This window comes from Podarcis melisellensis, assembly GCF_964234715.1.
Source record: "Podarcis melisellensis genome assembly, chromosome: Z".
In the NCBI taxonomy this organism is placed as follows: Eukaryota; Metazoa; Chordata; class Lepidosauria; order Squamata; family Lacertidae; genus Podarcis; species Podarcis melisellensis.
The window spans coordinates 16,010,233-16,024,608 of record NC_138547.1 but is presented as its reverse complement, the minus strand read 5'-3'; the positions used below and the strand labels follow the sequence as shown (position 1 = coordinate 16,024,608).

The 14,376-nt window shown below is 47.2% G+C and overlaps 1 protein-coding gene across 3 annotated transcripts in view; it reads left to right on the top strand.

Moving 5' to 3' along the window:
- Positions 1 to 14,376, top strand: part of USP20 (ubiquitin specific peptidase 20) — a 43,695-nt gene that overhangs the window by 5,045 nt on the left and 24,274 nt on the right. For all 3 annotated transcript variants that reach the window (XM_081897086.1, XM_081897085.1, XM_081897084.1), the window contains exons 4-14: positions 189 to 251; positions 1,567 to 1,698; positions 2,308 to 2,404; positions 2,533 to 2,602; positions 3,049 to 3,162; positions 4,041 to 4,119; positions 5,150 to 5,582; positions 7,274 to 7,411; positions 11,014 to 11,126; positions 12,524 to 12,699; positions 14,195 to 14,289. In XM_081897086.1, the coding sequence (XP_081753212.1) occupies positions 189 to 251; positions 1,567 to 1,698; positions 2,308 to 2,404; positions 2,533 to 2,602; positions 3,049 to 3,162; positions 4,041 to 4,119; positions 5,150 to 5,582; positions 7,274 to 7,411; positions 11,014 to 11,126; positions 12,524 to 12,699; positions 14,195 to 14,289 (1,510 nt within the window). The remainder of the gene's footprint in view (positions 1 to 188; positions 252 to 1,566; positions 1,699 to 2,307; positions 2,405 to 2,532; positions 2,603 to 3,048; positions 3,163 to 4,040; positions 4,120 to 5,149; positions 5,583 to 7,273; positions 7,412 to 11,013; positions 11,127 to 12,523; positions 12,700 to 14,194; positions 14,290 to 14,376) is intronic.

Sequence of the window (14,376 nt, the reverse complement as noted above, 5' to 3'; positions counted from 1 at the left end):
ATTCACAGCAAGTTACTGAACTGTACAGGTAGACTTTTCACCTTTGGGGTGTGAAGCAGCACTATTTTCTGTGCATTGTGTGTGTATCCACACCCACCAACATTTTTATTGCTCTGAATTTCCTCTGCAACTGTGCGACAGTGCGACAGTTTCCACTGTGACTGTCAATCGGCTTTGTTTCACTCCAGGTTTCCTGCCCTTATGTTGGTTGCGGGGAATCCTTTGCTGACCACAGCACCATTCATGCACAGGTAAGAGATCTAGTTTCCCCAGGAAGCAAGTGAGCAGCCATGAAAATTTCCTTGGAACTTAATTGTAACACTCCCCCAAATGTTTAGCATTCAACACTTCTCTCAGCCATGTTGCTTTGAAAACACACAAGTATTGTCTAGATCTGAAGTCCTCTAATTTTTTGTACTAGTTGAGGGACATATTTTGGAAACGTAAGACACTGTTGTGGCCAATTCTTGTGCCTATCTTTTCCCTGCACTGTTGGAGGCAATATGCCTCTGAATACCAGCTGCTCAGAATCACAAGTGGGGAGAGTTGCTGTTTCACTCAGGTCCTGCTTTTGGGCTTCCTGTTGAGGCATAAGAATGTAAGAAGAGGCCTGCTGGATCAGGCTGATAGCCCACCTAGTCCAGCATCTTCTTTTCACAGTGGCCAACCAGATACGTGTGGGATACTTACAAGCAAGATTCCAGCACAAGAGCACTCCCCACTCTTGCGGTTTCCAGCAGCTGGCATTCAGAAACATTACTACTTCCAAGTAGCATTAAATTTCTGCCTCCAATCAGAAATATAAAATTGTTAGTCATGATTACTGCTACCTGGAGAGCATAGCCATTATGACTTGTAGTCGTAGATAGCCTTATTCTACATGAATTTGTCCACTCCTCTTTTAAAGCCATCTATGTTTGTGACCATCACTTCATCCTGTGGGGGTGAATTCTATAGCTTAACTATGCACTGCCTGTCCTAAATCTTCCAACATCCAGCTTTGTTGAACAGAGGGAGAAAAATGCCTCTCTATTCACTTTCTTCACATCATGCATAATTTTATAAACTTATAGAATGTCACTTCTTACACATCTTTTCTCTAAATTAAAAAGTCCCAAACGCTGCAATCTTCCCTCACAGGGATGTTATACCACATCTCTACTATCAAAGGTGACATGTCTCTCAGTACCATCTCCTTGGCCGCTAGGAAAGTAGGAAGCTGGACTTCCTAGCACTCCTTTGGCCTCATCCAGCAGAGCTATGCTTACATTCTTATTGGACCTGAGACTCTATCTTCTTGCTTCTGCTCTGACTGCATTGCAGAAGAATTCAAGATCAGTTGGATCTTCCCTGTGCAATTTCACAGTCCCACTTCTTGGGTACCATAGATCAGAAAAATAAGATTGTTAGTCAGTGTTACTGCTACCTAGAGCAGCATCCCATCATTGAAACTGATGGAAATGACTGACTTTGGCCCATTAATTTCGATGGGTCTGCACTGCATAGCTGGACACAACCCAGATTAATTGGTGTGCTCTCTGTGTTTGTATGTTTTTAAATTGCTAGGCCAAAAAGCACAACCTGACGGTAAACCTGACAACATTCCGGGTATGGTGCTATGCCTGCGAGAAGGAGGTTTTCTTGGACCAGCGGTTGTCCTCCCACACACCAGTCCCTCCATCAAAATTCATGGACCAGGTGAGTGTTCTGTGGCAAAGCTGGATGCTTTGAGTTACTCTTTTTCTTAGCTCAAGTGGTCAATGTGTAAGACTATCCCAACTTGGAATGCAGCAGAGAAGTGTCAGGACCAGTGGGATCTACAACACAGTATGGTACCTTCATTACATATCTTTAGGCTAAAACATTTCTCTTCAACCAGACATTCGGCTGATTAACATTCTATGGCTTTTTAAATGTGTCTGTGGGAGGATATCTATTGGTTAGTTTTTGCTTTTGTTTTATTATGTGTTTTATATTCTCATTTTGTATTTTTCTGTTGTGAACCACCCTGGCATCTTTGGATGGGCAGTGGTATACACATTTAATAAATAATAATAACATTTCTCTTTTTCTACTTATTAAAAGCATTTTAATCTCGTTCTTTGGCCCCCAAATGACTGGAAGCTTACAAATGTCAGTGATGAGACAGTCCCTGCCCTCAGGCCTAAAATACATGGCATGAAAAGAGAAGGGATTAGGAGACAGGAGGAAAAAAGAAAATTCAGCTGTTGTTTCTTAGTTTGGAGAAATATACTGTGTGGCAAAGCAGAATTGCCATGATATTTACTCCCCAACTTTCACTTCCAGGATTCTCCTCCACCCACCCATTCCCTAAAAGCCGTCCCCATCGCAGTTGCTGATGAAGGGGAGTCCGAGTCAGAAGATGATGACCTGAAACCAAGAGGTAAATCCAAAGGTCTTAGAGTGTGAAAATACCCCTTTCCTTTTTCCTTGAACACAGAAAACAAAAAGGTAGCAGTGGGCACAATGAACAAACCTCCATTCCCCTCTCCTTTTTCATTGCTTTTCTAGGCCTTACTGGAATGAAAAATCTTGGGAACTCCTGCTACATGAACGCTGCACTCCAGGCTCTCTCAAACTGGTAGGTTTTCAGAGTCATTTTCAGATAATTGCTATGTATACTGCCAGGTTGGTGCCTTCCAGATGTTTTAGACCACTACCTTCATCACCTCCAGCCAGTATGTTTGGCACTACAATTCCCATTATCCCCCAGCCAGCATATATGCCACTTTAACACCCATCAACCCCCAACCAGTATGTGTTGTACTATAACTCCCATCAGCCCCCTATTAGTATGTTTGGCATGACAAAGCCCATCAACCCCCAAGCCGGCACGTTGTAGTCCAAAGCATCTGGATGTTGCACCAGCTTGGCAAAGGCTGCTTGTAGGCCAGATCTGGTGGCTTCTTTGGGGCCAGGCAGATATTTTTTTTTTAGCCGCTTGGTCTCTTCCACCCTTTATCTCTGCCCCCAATTGAAGTTGTTGGATAAATCATAACCCACCTTTCTTTCTTGTCTTCCTATCAGTCCCCCACTCACTCAATTCTTCCTTGAGTGTGGCGGTCTCGTGCGCACTGACAAGAAGCCGGCACTTTGCAAAAGTTACCATAAGCTGATTTCCGAAGTGTGGCATAAGAAGCGGTGAGTAAATCTAAGACACTGTGGCTGCAGGGACTACAGCTCACTGGTAGAGCGCTTGCTTTGCATGCAGAAGGTCCTGGTGTTGTTGTTTTTTGTTTAAAAAATAAGATTTCATTAAAGTTTTTTCACGATACAGTAAAATAAGAGAAACTAAATTAAAACAAAGCAAAGAGAGAAAGAAAAAAGTAAACAACGAAGGAAAACAAAAAATAGCAGAAAAGAAAAATAAGAGAAGAGAAGAAAAATAATAAGAACTACAGTGGACGCTAAGGTTGCAAATGTGATCCGTGCAGGAGGCACATTCACAACTCGCAGCGTTCGCAACCCACGGCGCCGCATCTGCGCCCGCGCAGGTTGCAATTTAGTGTTTCTGCTCATGCACAAGCGCCGAAACCCAGAAGTAAACTGTTCCAGTACTTCTGGGTTTGGTGCGGTGCGCAACCTGAAAACATGCAGACTGAAGCATCTGTAACCCAAGGTATGACTGTACTGATTTTCCATCTGTCAGTTATATAAAAGACATATTCACTGTAGAATGACACCAAACTGATCTACATTCTGTTAGGCAATGCTCTCCCAGTCTTCTGACTTGGGTTCTGTTCCCAGTGGCATTCTAATTTTATGAAATATAATATCTAGGGCTGAGAAAAGACTTCCTGCCTGAAACCCTGGAGAGTTGATGCTAGTCTATAGACAATACTGAGCTAGATAGACCAATGGTTTTTAAAGTAATTAGGTTTGTTTAAATAAACTCATCAGGGCCCCAAGCTATTAGGGGCTCTGTGTACGACCTGTAACACATTGAACTTGAAATTTATCTTGTGCATCTCCAGAGATTCTATACATTTTCAATTTTGCTTTTTCTTCCCTAAAACCAGCCCAAGTTATGTCGTCCCCAGCAGCCTGTCGCATGGAATCAAGCTGGTCAACCCCATGTTTCGAGGGTATGCACAACAGGTGAGGCGGATGGCAAAGGGGCAATCCCAGATGTTTCTGATTCCCTCTTCCTGCTGCAGTAAGAAAATTATATTCTCCTGGGCTGTGAGAAGTTAAACAGCATCTGTTTCAGTTAGGGAGCCAAGGCCGAGACTGAGTTTCTGATACAACATGTAGCCTTTCAGCAAGCAGGGGATTCCATTTGCCATGAAGTATAATAGGGCGGGGGTGGGGAATCTTTTTAAGCTTGAGGGCCATATTACTTTCTGGGCAATCATCTGGGGGCCACATGCAATTTTGTCCGCCCCCCCCCCCAGTAATCACAAAACATTTTGTGGGAGGATTGTACAGCATCTACTTTGCCTGAAGAAAAGGCCCCAGGCTCAGTCCCTGGCATCTCCAAATACAGATGCGATAGATCGTTGGAGAGCTACTGCCAGTCAGTGTAGACAATACTGAGCTTGATGGACTAGCAGTTCAACAGCATAGGCAGCTTTTTATTTAATTCTTCTTTTCATTCAGAACCATGGGGGCTAGAATCTTACCCTTTTTTTAAGGAAAGGGGCCATAACACATTGGTAAAGTACCTGCTTTGCATGCACAAGGTCTCTTGCTCAATCCCCACCATCTTCAGGTACAGCTTGAAGAAGCCTCTGTCTGAAATACTGGAGATCTGCTGCCTGTAGAGTCAGAGTAGGGAATCTTTTTCAGCCTGAGTGTTGCATTTTCACATGGGGACCTTTTGGGGGCATTTGCCAGTGGTGGGCAGAGCAACAGGTATGATTCTTACTTTTGTACAGTAGGTTACACTCCAACCACAGATAGAAGCCAAAGCTTTCTACACTCCTCCTCTCTCCCCACATCTACCATCCATATTCCAGCCAGGGGAAGCACAAGAAGAGGGGGTAGGGCAGGGCTGTTGGAAGGCAAGTTCTGGGGAGAGGGGGTGTGACCTAGAAAGAGGTTGAATAGAGCACCCTAGAGGGCTGCATTTGGCCCCCAGGCCTGAAGTGCCCCATACAATATTTTCTTCTTTGCGCACCCACCCCAGGACACTCAAGAATTCCTACGCTGCTTGATGGATCAGCTCCACGAAGAGCTGAAGGAGCCAGTCATGGCCGAGACCCGGGACTCCGACTTGAGCGACATGGAAGACAAGCGGGAGTGTGACCGCAGCCCCTCGGAGGACGAGTTCCTCTCCTGTGACTCAAGCAGCGACCGGGGCGAAGGGGATGGGCAGAGCAAAACTGGGAGCTCCCTGGCAGAGGCCGAGCTGCTGATCCAGGACGAGGCTGGGCGGGGGATTTCTGAAAAGGAGCGGATGAAGGACCGGAAGTTCTCGTGTAGCCACCGGCGGAGCAACTCGGAGCAAGTGGATGAAGATGCTGATGTTGACACCTCTGTGACAGCAGTGGATGGCAGGGCTTCCCCAGAAGCGCTCCCTCCTTCCACACCTCATCCAGCCAGCCCCTCTAGGACCCCAGGTACACCACAACAGGTTCAGTGCGCAATGTGTTTGGCACCTGTGCCTGAACCTTGGAAGCTGCGTCTCTCATACGCACCTTTATTCATATATATTTTATTAGTTTTAAGGGAAGGGCCATAGCTCAGTGGTAGAGCATCTCTCATTGAAAGGGGGTCTAACTTCCCTAGGAGAACTTTACTCCTGAGGAGTCCTTGTGTGTAGTAGGACACTGGATTTTGCATTTGAAGTGTCTGCTTTCCCTTGGACATGGGACTTGGCCTTGATGGCAGAAGATGAACTAACTCTGGGTGCAGATAGCCCACCCTGCTTTGGCCTCGTTGCAGGATCTCTGCTCCTTATGCCCGCATGGAGCTTGGCTCAGGGCTAGGAGTGAGGCTGTGGCCTCCTGGTCCTCCCTTAATGAGGAATCTTATAGCTGAAACAGACTGTGGCTACATTTGGAAATTTGTTTGTTTGTTGCACTTGCATCCTGCCTTTTTCTCCAAAGAGTTCAAGGTGGCATACATGCTTCTTCCCCTCCTTCTTTAAACCCCACAACAAACATTGTGACATAGTCAAAAATTTTTTTTTAAAAAATCCTTCCAGTAGCACCTTAAAGGTAAAGGTACCCCTGCCCGTACAGGCCAGTCTTGCCAGACTCTAGGGTTGTGCGCTCATCTCACTCTATAGGCCGGGAGCCAGCGCTGTCCGCAGACACTTCCGGGTCACGTGGCCAGCGTGACAAGCTGCATCTGGCGAGCCAGCGCAGCACACGGAACGCCGTTTACCTTCCCGCTGCTAAGCGGTCCCTATTTATCTACTTGCACCTGGGGGTGCTTTCGAACTGCTAGGTTGGCAGGCGCTGGGACCGAACGACAGGAGCGCACCCCGCCGCGGGGATTTGAACCGCCGACCATGCGATCGGCAAGTCCTAGGCGCTGAGGTTTTACCCACAGTGCCACCCGCGTCCCTCAGTGACACCTTAGAGACCAACTAAGTTTGTTATTGGTATGAGCTTTTGTGTGCATTCATGTGCATATCTGAAAAAGTGTGCATGCACACGAAAACTCATACCAATAACAAACTTAGTTGGTCTCTAAGTTGCTACTGGAAGGTTTTTTTTTTTATTTTGTTTCAACTACAGCAGACCACCCTGCTAATCAGTCCCTAACCCCAGAGAAAGAAGGAAAATGCGTGCACCTTTCCCCAGGGATCTGGTTGAAAGTTAGATCCAGAAGAATTAATCTGAGCCTTTGAAGCCCATAGAGCTGAAATAGGAAATGGAAAAGAGTGTCACCCTTCCCCATTTCTTCCTTCAGCTCTATATACTTTCCCAGGGAGAAGAAGGTTAACTGTCCCACCACTCCATGCCCAAATGGGCAGTGAATGGGGAAGCCCAGAGGCCTTTTAGGCACCAGGGAATGACCTCAACAATACCATGGCGCCCAGAGGCACCACATGGCGACCCCTGAACTAGAGGGTCAGGCTGGAAAAACTATGCCTGTCTTGCTAAAGCCATAATATTCCCACCTTCTGCCATGAGTAGAAGGTGTTCAAGTGCTTGGTAGCCAATCTGAGAAGTAAATGAAATAAAAAACAATTGGGGCCGAGTTGGTGCCCAGAGATGAGGGATTGGCTGGCTGAGCTTGTCAGACAAAACTTGTGTTCCAGTCCTCTCCACAGGCAATTTGTTTCCTTTCCTTGCAACAGAACCAGACAATGATGCCTACACACGCTGCTCCTCTCGGCCCTGCAGCCCTGTTCATCACGAAGTGCATTCCAAGCTCTCGAGCAGCCCCCCACGCTCGAGCCCTGTGCGGCTGGGATCCTCCTATGTGCTGAAAAAGGGTAAGTCCAGGAAGCTTCTGGGTTGAGCTGCTTCTGTGGTAGTTGTTTTATGTATAAGAACATAAGAAGATCCCTACTGGACCAGACCAGTGGGCCCACATAGTCTAGCATCCTGTTCTCACTGTGGCCAATAAGATGCCCGTGGGACTCCCTCAAGCAGGAACCCAGCACAAAAGCCCTCACCTAGTATTCAGAAGCATTACTGCCTCTGGAGGCAAAGCATAGCCATCGCTAGTCTCCTCCTCCATCTCCTCCATGAATTTTTCCAATCCTCTTTCAAAGCCATCTAATCTGGTGGCCATCACTGCCTCCTATGGGAGGGAGTTACATAGTTTAACCATGTGTTATTCATCTCCTGAGGGCATCCTACTTGTTCTTTATGTGGACCCCACCTCCCATTCAATCCCCTCCATCTGTGCAGAGTTTCTATGATAGTTTTCCACAGGGAGAACAGGTGAGGCAATTACCAAACAACCACGCCCAAACCTTTAAATGAATGAATAAATCTCTATTTGCCTCAGCCATTGGCCATAGCAATAAAACAACAATACGATATACAAAGAATAGAAATAAAAAGTCAGTTATATAAAATACATTTTAGGGCTTTGAATCAATAGTCAAATAGTGGATCTTATTCTGATTGCCCCAGCTAAAAACCTTTGCTGTCACCTGCTCATCTTGATCTGCCAAGAGAAAGGACACTGTGGCAGTGGTTGGGTGACCCGGAATGGACAATTAAAGAGGTGTGATAATCTCATTCCTCAAGTCTTTATAAAGAATGCAAGCCTGAAGGGCATGCGCTACCGATTTGGTATTGCCATCTCCACCATTTGGATCCCTTCCAGTCGGGATTCAGGCCTCATCATGGGACTGAAACTGCCTTGGTCGCACTGGTTGATGATCTCCGGCGGGCTAGGGACAAAGGTGAGAGCTGTTTCCTAGTTCTGCTGGATCTTTCAGCGGCGTTTGATACCATCGACCATAACAGCCTTCTGGACCGTCTTGAGGGGCTGGGAGCTGGGGGCACTGTCATACAGTGGTTCCGCTCCTTCCTCCTGGGCCGTGTTCAGAAAGTGGTGGTGGGGGATGAGTGTTCAGACCCCTGGGCTCTCACTTGTGGGGTGCCTCAGGGTTCTGTCCTCTCCCCCATGCTTTTCAACATTTACATGCAGCCGCTGGGAGAGATCATCAGGAGGTCTGGGCTGGGTGTTCATCAGTATGCGGATGATACCCAGCTCTACCTCTCTTTTAAATCAGAACCAGTGAGGGCAGTGAAGGTCCTGTGTGAGTGTCTGGAGGCGGTTGGAGGATGGATGGCGGCTAACAGATTGAGGTTGAATCCTGACAAGACAGAAGTACTGTTTCTGGGGGACAGGAGGCGGGCAGGTGTGGAGGATTCCCTGGTCCTGAATGGGGTAACTGTGCCCCTGAAGGACCAGGTGCGCAGCCTGGGAGTCATTTTGGACTCACAGCTGTCCATGGAGGCACAGGTCAAATCTGTGTCCAGGGCAGCTGTGTACCAGCTCCATCTGGTACGTAGGCTGAGACCCTATCTGCCTGCGGACTGTCTCGCCAGAGTGGTGCATGCTCTGGTTATCTCCCGCTTGGACTACTGCAATGCACTCTACGTGGGGCTACCTTTGAAGGTGACTCGGAAACTACAACTAATCCAGAATGCGGCAGCTAGACTGGTGAGTGGGAGTGGCCGCCGAGACCATATAACACCGGTCTTGAAAGACCTACATTGGCTCCCAGTATGTTTCCGAGCACAATTAAAAGTGTTGGTGCTGGCCTTTAAAGCCCTAAATGGCCTCGGTCCAGTATACCTGAAGGAGCATCTCCACCCCCATCATTCTGCCCGGACGCTGAGGTCCAGTGCCGAGGGCCTTCTGGCGGTTCCCTCATTGCGAGAAGCAAAGCTACAGGGAACCAGGCAGGGGGCCTTCTCGGTAGTGGCGCCCACCCTGTGGAACGCCCTTCCAGCAGATGTCAAAGAGATAAACAACTACCTGACATTCAGGAAACATCTTAAGGCAGCCCTGTTCAGGGAAGTTTTTAACGTGTGATATTTTACTGTATTTTTGGTTTTTATGGAAGCCGCCCAGAGTGGCCTCCCCAGCCAGATGGGCCTCCCCAGCCAGATGGGCGGGGTATAAATAATAAATTATTATTGTTGTTATTATTATTATTATTACAGGGACATAAGCGTTTGTCATGTGGAATCTGTTGGAATCGTCCCTCAAGTACAGCCGAGGGCGATACCTTCAATCTTGCAAGAGTAAAAGCATGTCTATATTTTAGAATTGCTAGGTTATGCAGATAGGGTGCCAGAGAGTTGAAATGGGAAGGTAGAAAATAATCATACCATGGGCAAAATTTCCTTATTGTGGCCAAGTTGTTCTGACGCTTGATAACATTTATGCACTGACAAATTAAACTGTTTGCTTTACTAAAACCCAAAGTGAGTAGCTGTTGTAGTGATACACCAAAAGAGTGAAGTTTTTGACAGACAGATTTAGTCCAGGCGTTCTTGTGGTAATCTTGCAGCACTATGGATATTAGACCGGGGGGATTTGAGTTTAGGCGAAGCCAATAGTTAAGTGTCCTATACTAGATCCGTAATTCTACCGAGGGAAGATTAGCAAACCTATAAAACTGTTTGGCTGCCAGTTCATTTTTTGGTACAATTCAAAGTACTCACTCCAGTGTTCAAAGTCTAAAAGACCCAGGCTCATATCTGAGAGAGCGCCTCCTTTCCCTATAGAACCTCCTGGGGACCCTTTCATCTTCCATCAGGAAGAACTTTCTGACAGCAATAGCAGTTTGACAGTGGAACAGACTTCCTCAGGAGGTTGTGGACTCTCCTTCATTGGAGGCTTTTAGGCAAAGTTTGGATGGTCATCTATAATGGATGCTTTAGCTGAAATCCTTGCAAGGGGTTGGACTAGATGACTCTTTGAGGTCCCTTCCAGATCTATAGTTCTCTAATTGTGTGATTCTTGGTAGTTCCACCTCCCTCAGAAGTTTGGGGTAGTAGTGGCATCCTAGGTGAGGGCCTTCTTTGTGGCAGCCCCTAAATTGAGGAACTCCTTCCGCACAGAGGTGGGTTTGGCTTCTTCACTTTCAGCAAAGACACACCTCTTTACCCTGGCTTTTCACACCCACGATGTGTGTTTTCAGGACCCATCCTGTTTCTGTGAATGTGATGTGTTCTCAATTCTGAATTTTCAATTATAACTAGTCCTGGGACCTGCTAGTGAAAGGGTGTGTGTGGGATATAAATTTGTTGTTGTTGTTGTTATTGATTATGATAAATTATAACTGGCATCACACTGCCCTTAACAAACCCAACTTCCCTCTGAGAGGGGCCACACCATCCTGGCAAACAGCAGAGCTGGCCCTGAATCCGGGATGTGAGGTCCATTAAGACACATTTGAGATGTGTGTTTTTGAGACCCACTCTGTTCCTCTATATTATAATCTCTTTTAACTGTTCTCAATCCTGAATTTTAAATTGTTGTAACCTGCCCTGGGACCTGCTGCTAAAGGGTGGGCAGTAAATGTAATAATAATAGTAGTAAAAATACAATCTCCTTCCTCAGCTCAGATGTTGACTTCCAGCAAGAAGAAGAAGGAGGTCCGTTACCGCAGCGTCATCTCTGACATCTTTGACGGCTCCATCCTCAGCCTGGTCCAGTGCCTCACCTGTGACCGAGTGCGTTCCCTTACTGCTGCTGATCCAGGGAAAATGGCAAGAGGCCCACACTTTCCAAATCCTCTCCTCCTCCTCCTCTGGTGGGGGGTGGGGGAGACTTTGGTTTGAACATCTATGCCAAGTCAGACCATTGGCCCCTTTAGCAAAGCAGTGCCTGCTCCAGGAGTGGGGATGCTCAGGCCCAGGGGCCCAGTGTGCTCCCCACCTGCCCACCTGGCTCTCAAGACTCACCTCAGGCCACACACCCTTAGACCATTCCTTCTCTCATTAGCCTCCTCGAGTTCTTCTGCATGTCTGAGAGAAAGAGAGAGATGTGTGTAGAAATCTCTGACTTTTTCTCATGTGGCCTGCTCCACAAGGCAGAACCATGAAATCCCCTTTTCTCCCAGAGGTTCCTTCAGTATGTTAGCCTGGTTGTGTTTTGAAGGCTCTCCTGCAACTCCTTTTATACAGCCCCGACCGCCTGACCACATAAGGAGGAGATGGATCGCAGCTAATCGGTCCAGCTCACATGTTGATCTCCAGCTAAAAGACCATGGGCAGAGGCTTCTGTCCCTTTACTTGCTTTTGCATCTGGCCCTGCCCACTGCTGGCATGTGGCCCTCGGAAGGTTGCCCATGAGAATATATAGCCCAGCCCCCGTGCTGAAAAAGGCTCCCCACTCCTAGGGTGGATCTAAACACAGGAAAAAACCGCTATAAATAAGTCAGAAATTAGATTGTTATAACAAAAGGAATCTCTATGGAAAACCGCATTTTAAAATTTCCTTCTCTCTGGTGTCATCTGGTGTTGCACATTTATAACACATTCAGATTGCTGTTTCTTTACTAATGTAGCCGAGTCCATAGTCTGCTCATTTGTGTATTCTCCAGAACCCCTGGAAATGTCCCAGTCTTGCTACCCACAGTCTTTTAGGAATCACATGTGGGAAGAGAGCTTTCCCACCCATTCCCTGTTTGCTGTCTTCCCAGAGGCATCTGGTTGGCTACTGTTAGAATGGAATGCTGGAACAGATGAGCTGTTGGTCTGATCTAGCAAAGCTCAAATTTTCTCCCTTCACTGTCAATGTCTATATGCCTCTGAATACCAGTTGCTTGGAATTGCAGGTGGGGAGAGCTCTGCTGTTGCGCTTAGATCCTGTTTGCAGGCTTTGCATTGGGGCACCTGATTGGCCCCTGTGAGAACAGGATGCTGGACTAGGTGGGCCATTGGTCTGATCCAGCAGGGCTCTTCCGATGCTGTTCTGTTTAAGGTTTTTAGCGAAGCTTTCAAACAGAACATGAGCCCAACCAGACCTCCAAACTTACACCAGCCGCTGGTTTTCAGGAGGGTACTGCCTCTGAGATAGTGGCCACCAGCCACTGACATCCTCCATTTTCCTCCTGTGGTGCCTCCAGGTGTCCACCACAGTGGAGACATTCCAGGACTTGTCGCTTCCCATCCCTGGGAAGGAGGACTTGGCCAAGCTGCACTCTGCCATTTACCAGAATGTGCCAGCCAAGACAGGAGCCTGTGGGGATAACTATGCTGCCTCGCAGGGCTGGATCGCCTTCATCATGGAGTATATCCGGAGGTGAGCAGGCTGCAGAAGCACCTTTTCAGGTATTGGAGTTGTGGGAGGGACAAAGTTCAGCCAGGTGCGTTCAAGATGAAAATGAGGGGAAAGCATGTCTCATTTATTTCATAAAATTTATACCCTGCTTGATTGTAAAAAAAACAACAACCCTCAAAGCAGTTTACCAAAGGTAAAACATAAAACTGTGAAAAATTTTCAATCCAGACCAGGAATGGCTGTAGCTGTTGAACCAGCTGCAGTTGGTATAAGGCACTTCTAGTCACTGAGGCTACCTGAGCCTCCAGTGACAGAGCTGGATCCAGAACATCTCCAAACTGCAAAGTTGCTCGTTTGAGGGACGTGCAAATCCATCCAGGGTAGGCAGCTGACCAATTTCTTGACATGAGAGCTACTCACCTAAAGTGCCTCCGTCTTGCCAGAATTCAAGCTCAGCTTGTTGTTCCTCGTCCATTCCACCACTGTGTTCAGGAAATGGGACCACACATCCCCTCCTGATTCAGATCTTATGGAGAATGAGAGTTGAGTGTTGTCAGCACACTGATGGCACCTCACCCCTAAACTCCTGAGAACCGCTTACAACAGCTTCATGTAGATATTAAATAGCGCAGGAGATAAGATAGTCCACCACAACACTCCATAACACAGCCAGGGGCTGAAATACACTCTACCAATGCTGCTTTCTGGACTCATTCCTGAAGGTAGCATTGGAATCACTGTAATACAGTGCCCCCAGTTACCGTTCCCAGAGGTGGTCCAGGAGAATACAGTGGTTGATGGTGTCAAAAGTCAATGAAAGATCAAGAAGCAGGAGCAAAGTCATACTCCCCCTGTCCTGCTCTTTACAAAGGTCATCCATTCAGGGCAACCAAGATCACCTCAGTTCTGACTGCCAGGCCTGAATCCACATTGGAATGGATCTAGATAATCTGTGTCCTCCCAAAATGCCTGGGGTGAAGCCAGATGCAAAATGCTTGCTTGGGGGCAGAGCCAAATGCCGACAGCACCCCCATGAACCACACACTGGAATGTCCTGCAGGTGACAAGAGCAAATCTGTATCTGACTTCCTGGATGTAGGGACATAGGAAGCTGCCTTGGGCAGGGTCCAAACCATCAGTTCCCCCAGTTCACTATTGGTAACGTTGAGTGGCAGCAGCACTCCAGGGTTTTCTGGCAGGGGCTTTTCTCAGCCCTACCTGCAGGTGCCAGGGATCCTTCTGCATGCAAAGTGTTTGCTTTGCTACTGAGCTTTGGCCCATTCCATGATAGAACTGGCTAGAGGAGCCAGTAATGGTAATGCCCATGTTTTACAAGTGAAGAGTGTAAAGGCTGAGAGAGAAGCAAATAGTATGAGGCTCACCACTATAGAGACATGTAATAGTATAATGTTCTATATATTATATAAACATTTACTATTTTATTTGTTAAGCTTTTTGGAGTCAATAACTCCCTGTGAGTCAGCCCTGAGTAATACCTTCCTTGCTCCTCCTACAGGTTTGTGGTGTCCTGCATCCCCAGCTGGTTTTGGGGCCCAGTGGTCACCCTGGAGGACTGTCTTGCTGCCTTCTTTGCTGCAGATGAGCTGAAAGGTGTGTTGGCCAGGAAGGAGGCCAAGATGTTTGTTTCTTTTTATTTAATGTCTTGCCCTTTGCCCCTAAGACTGTTAACAACTGCAA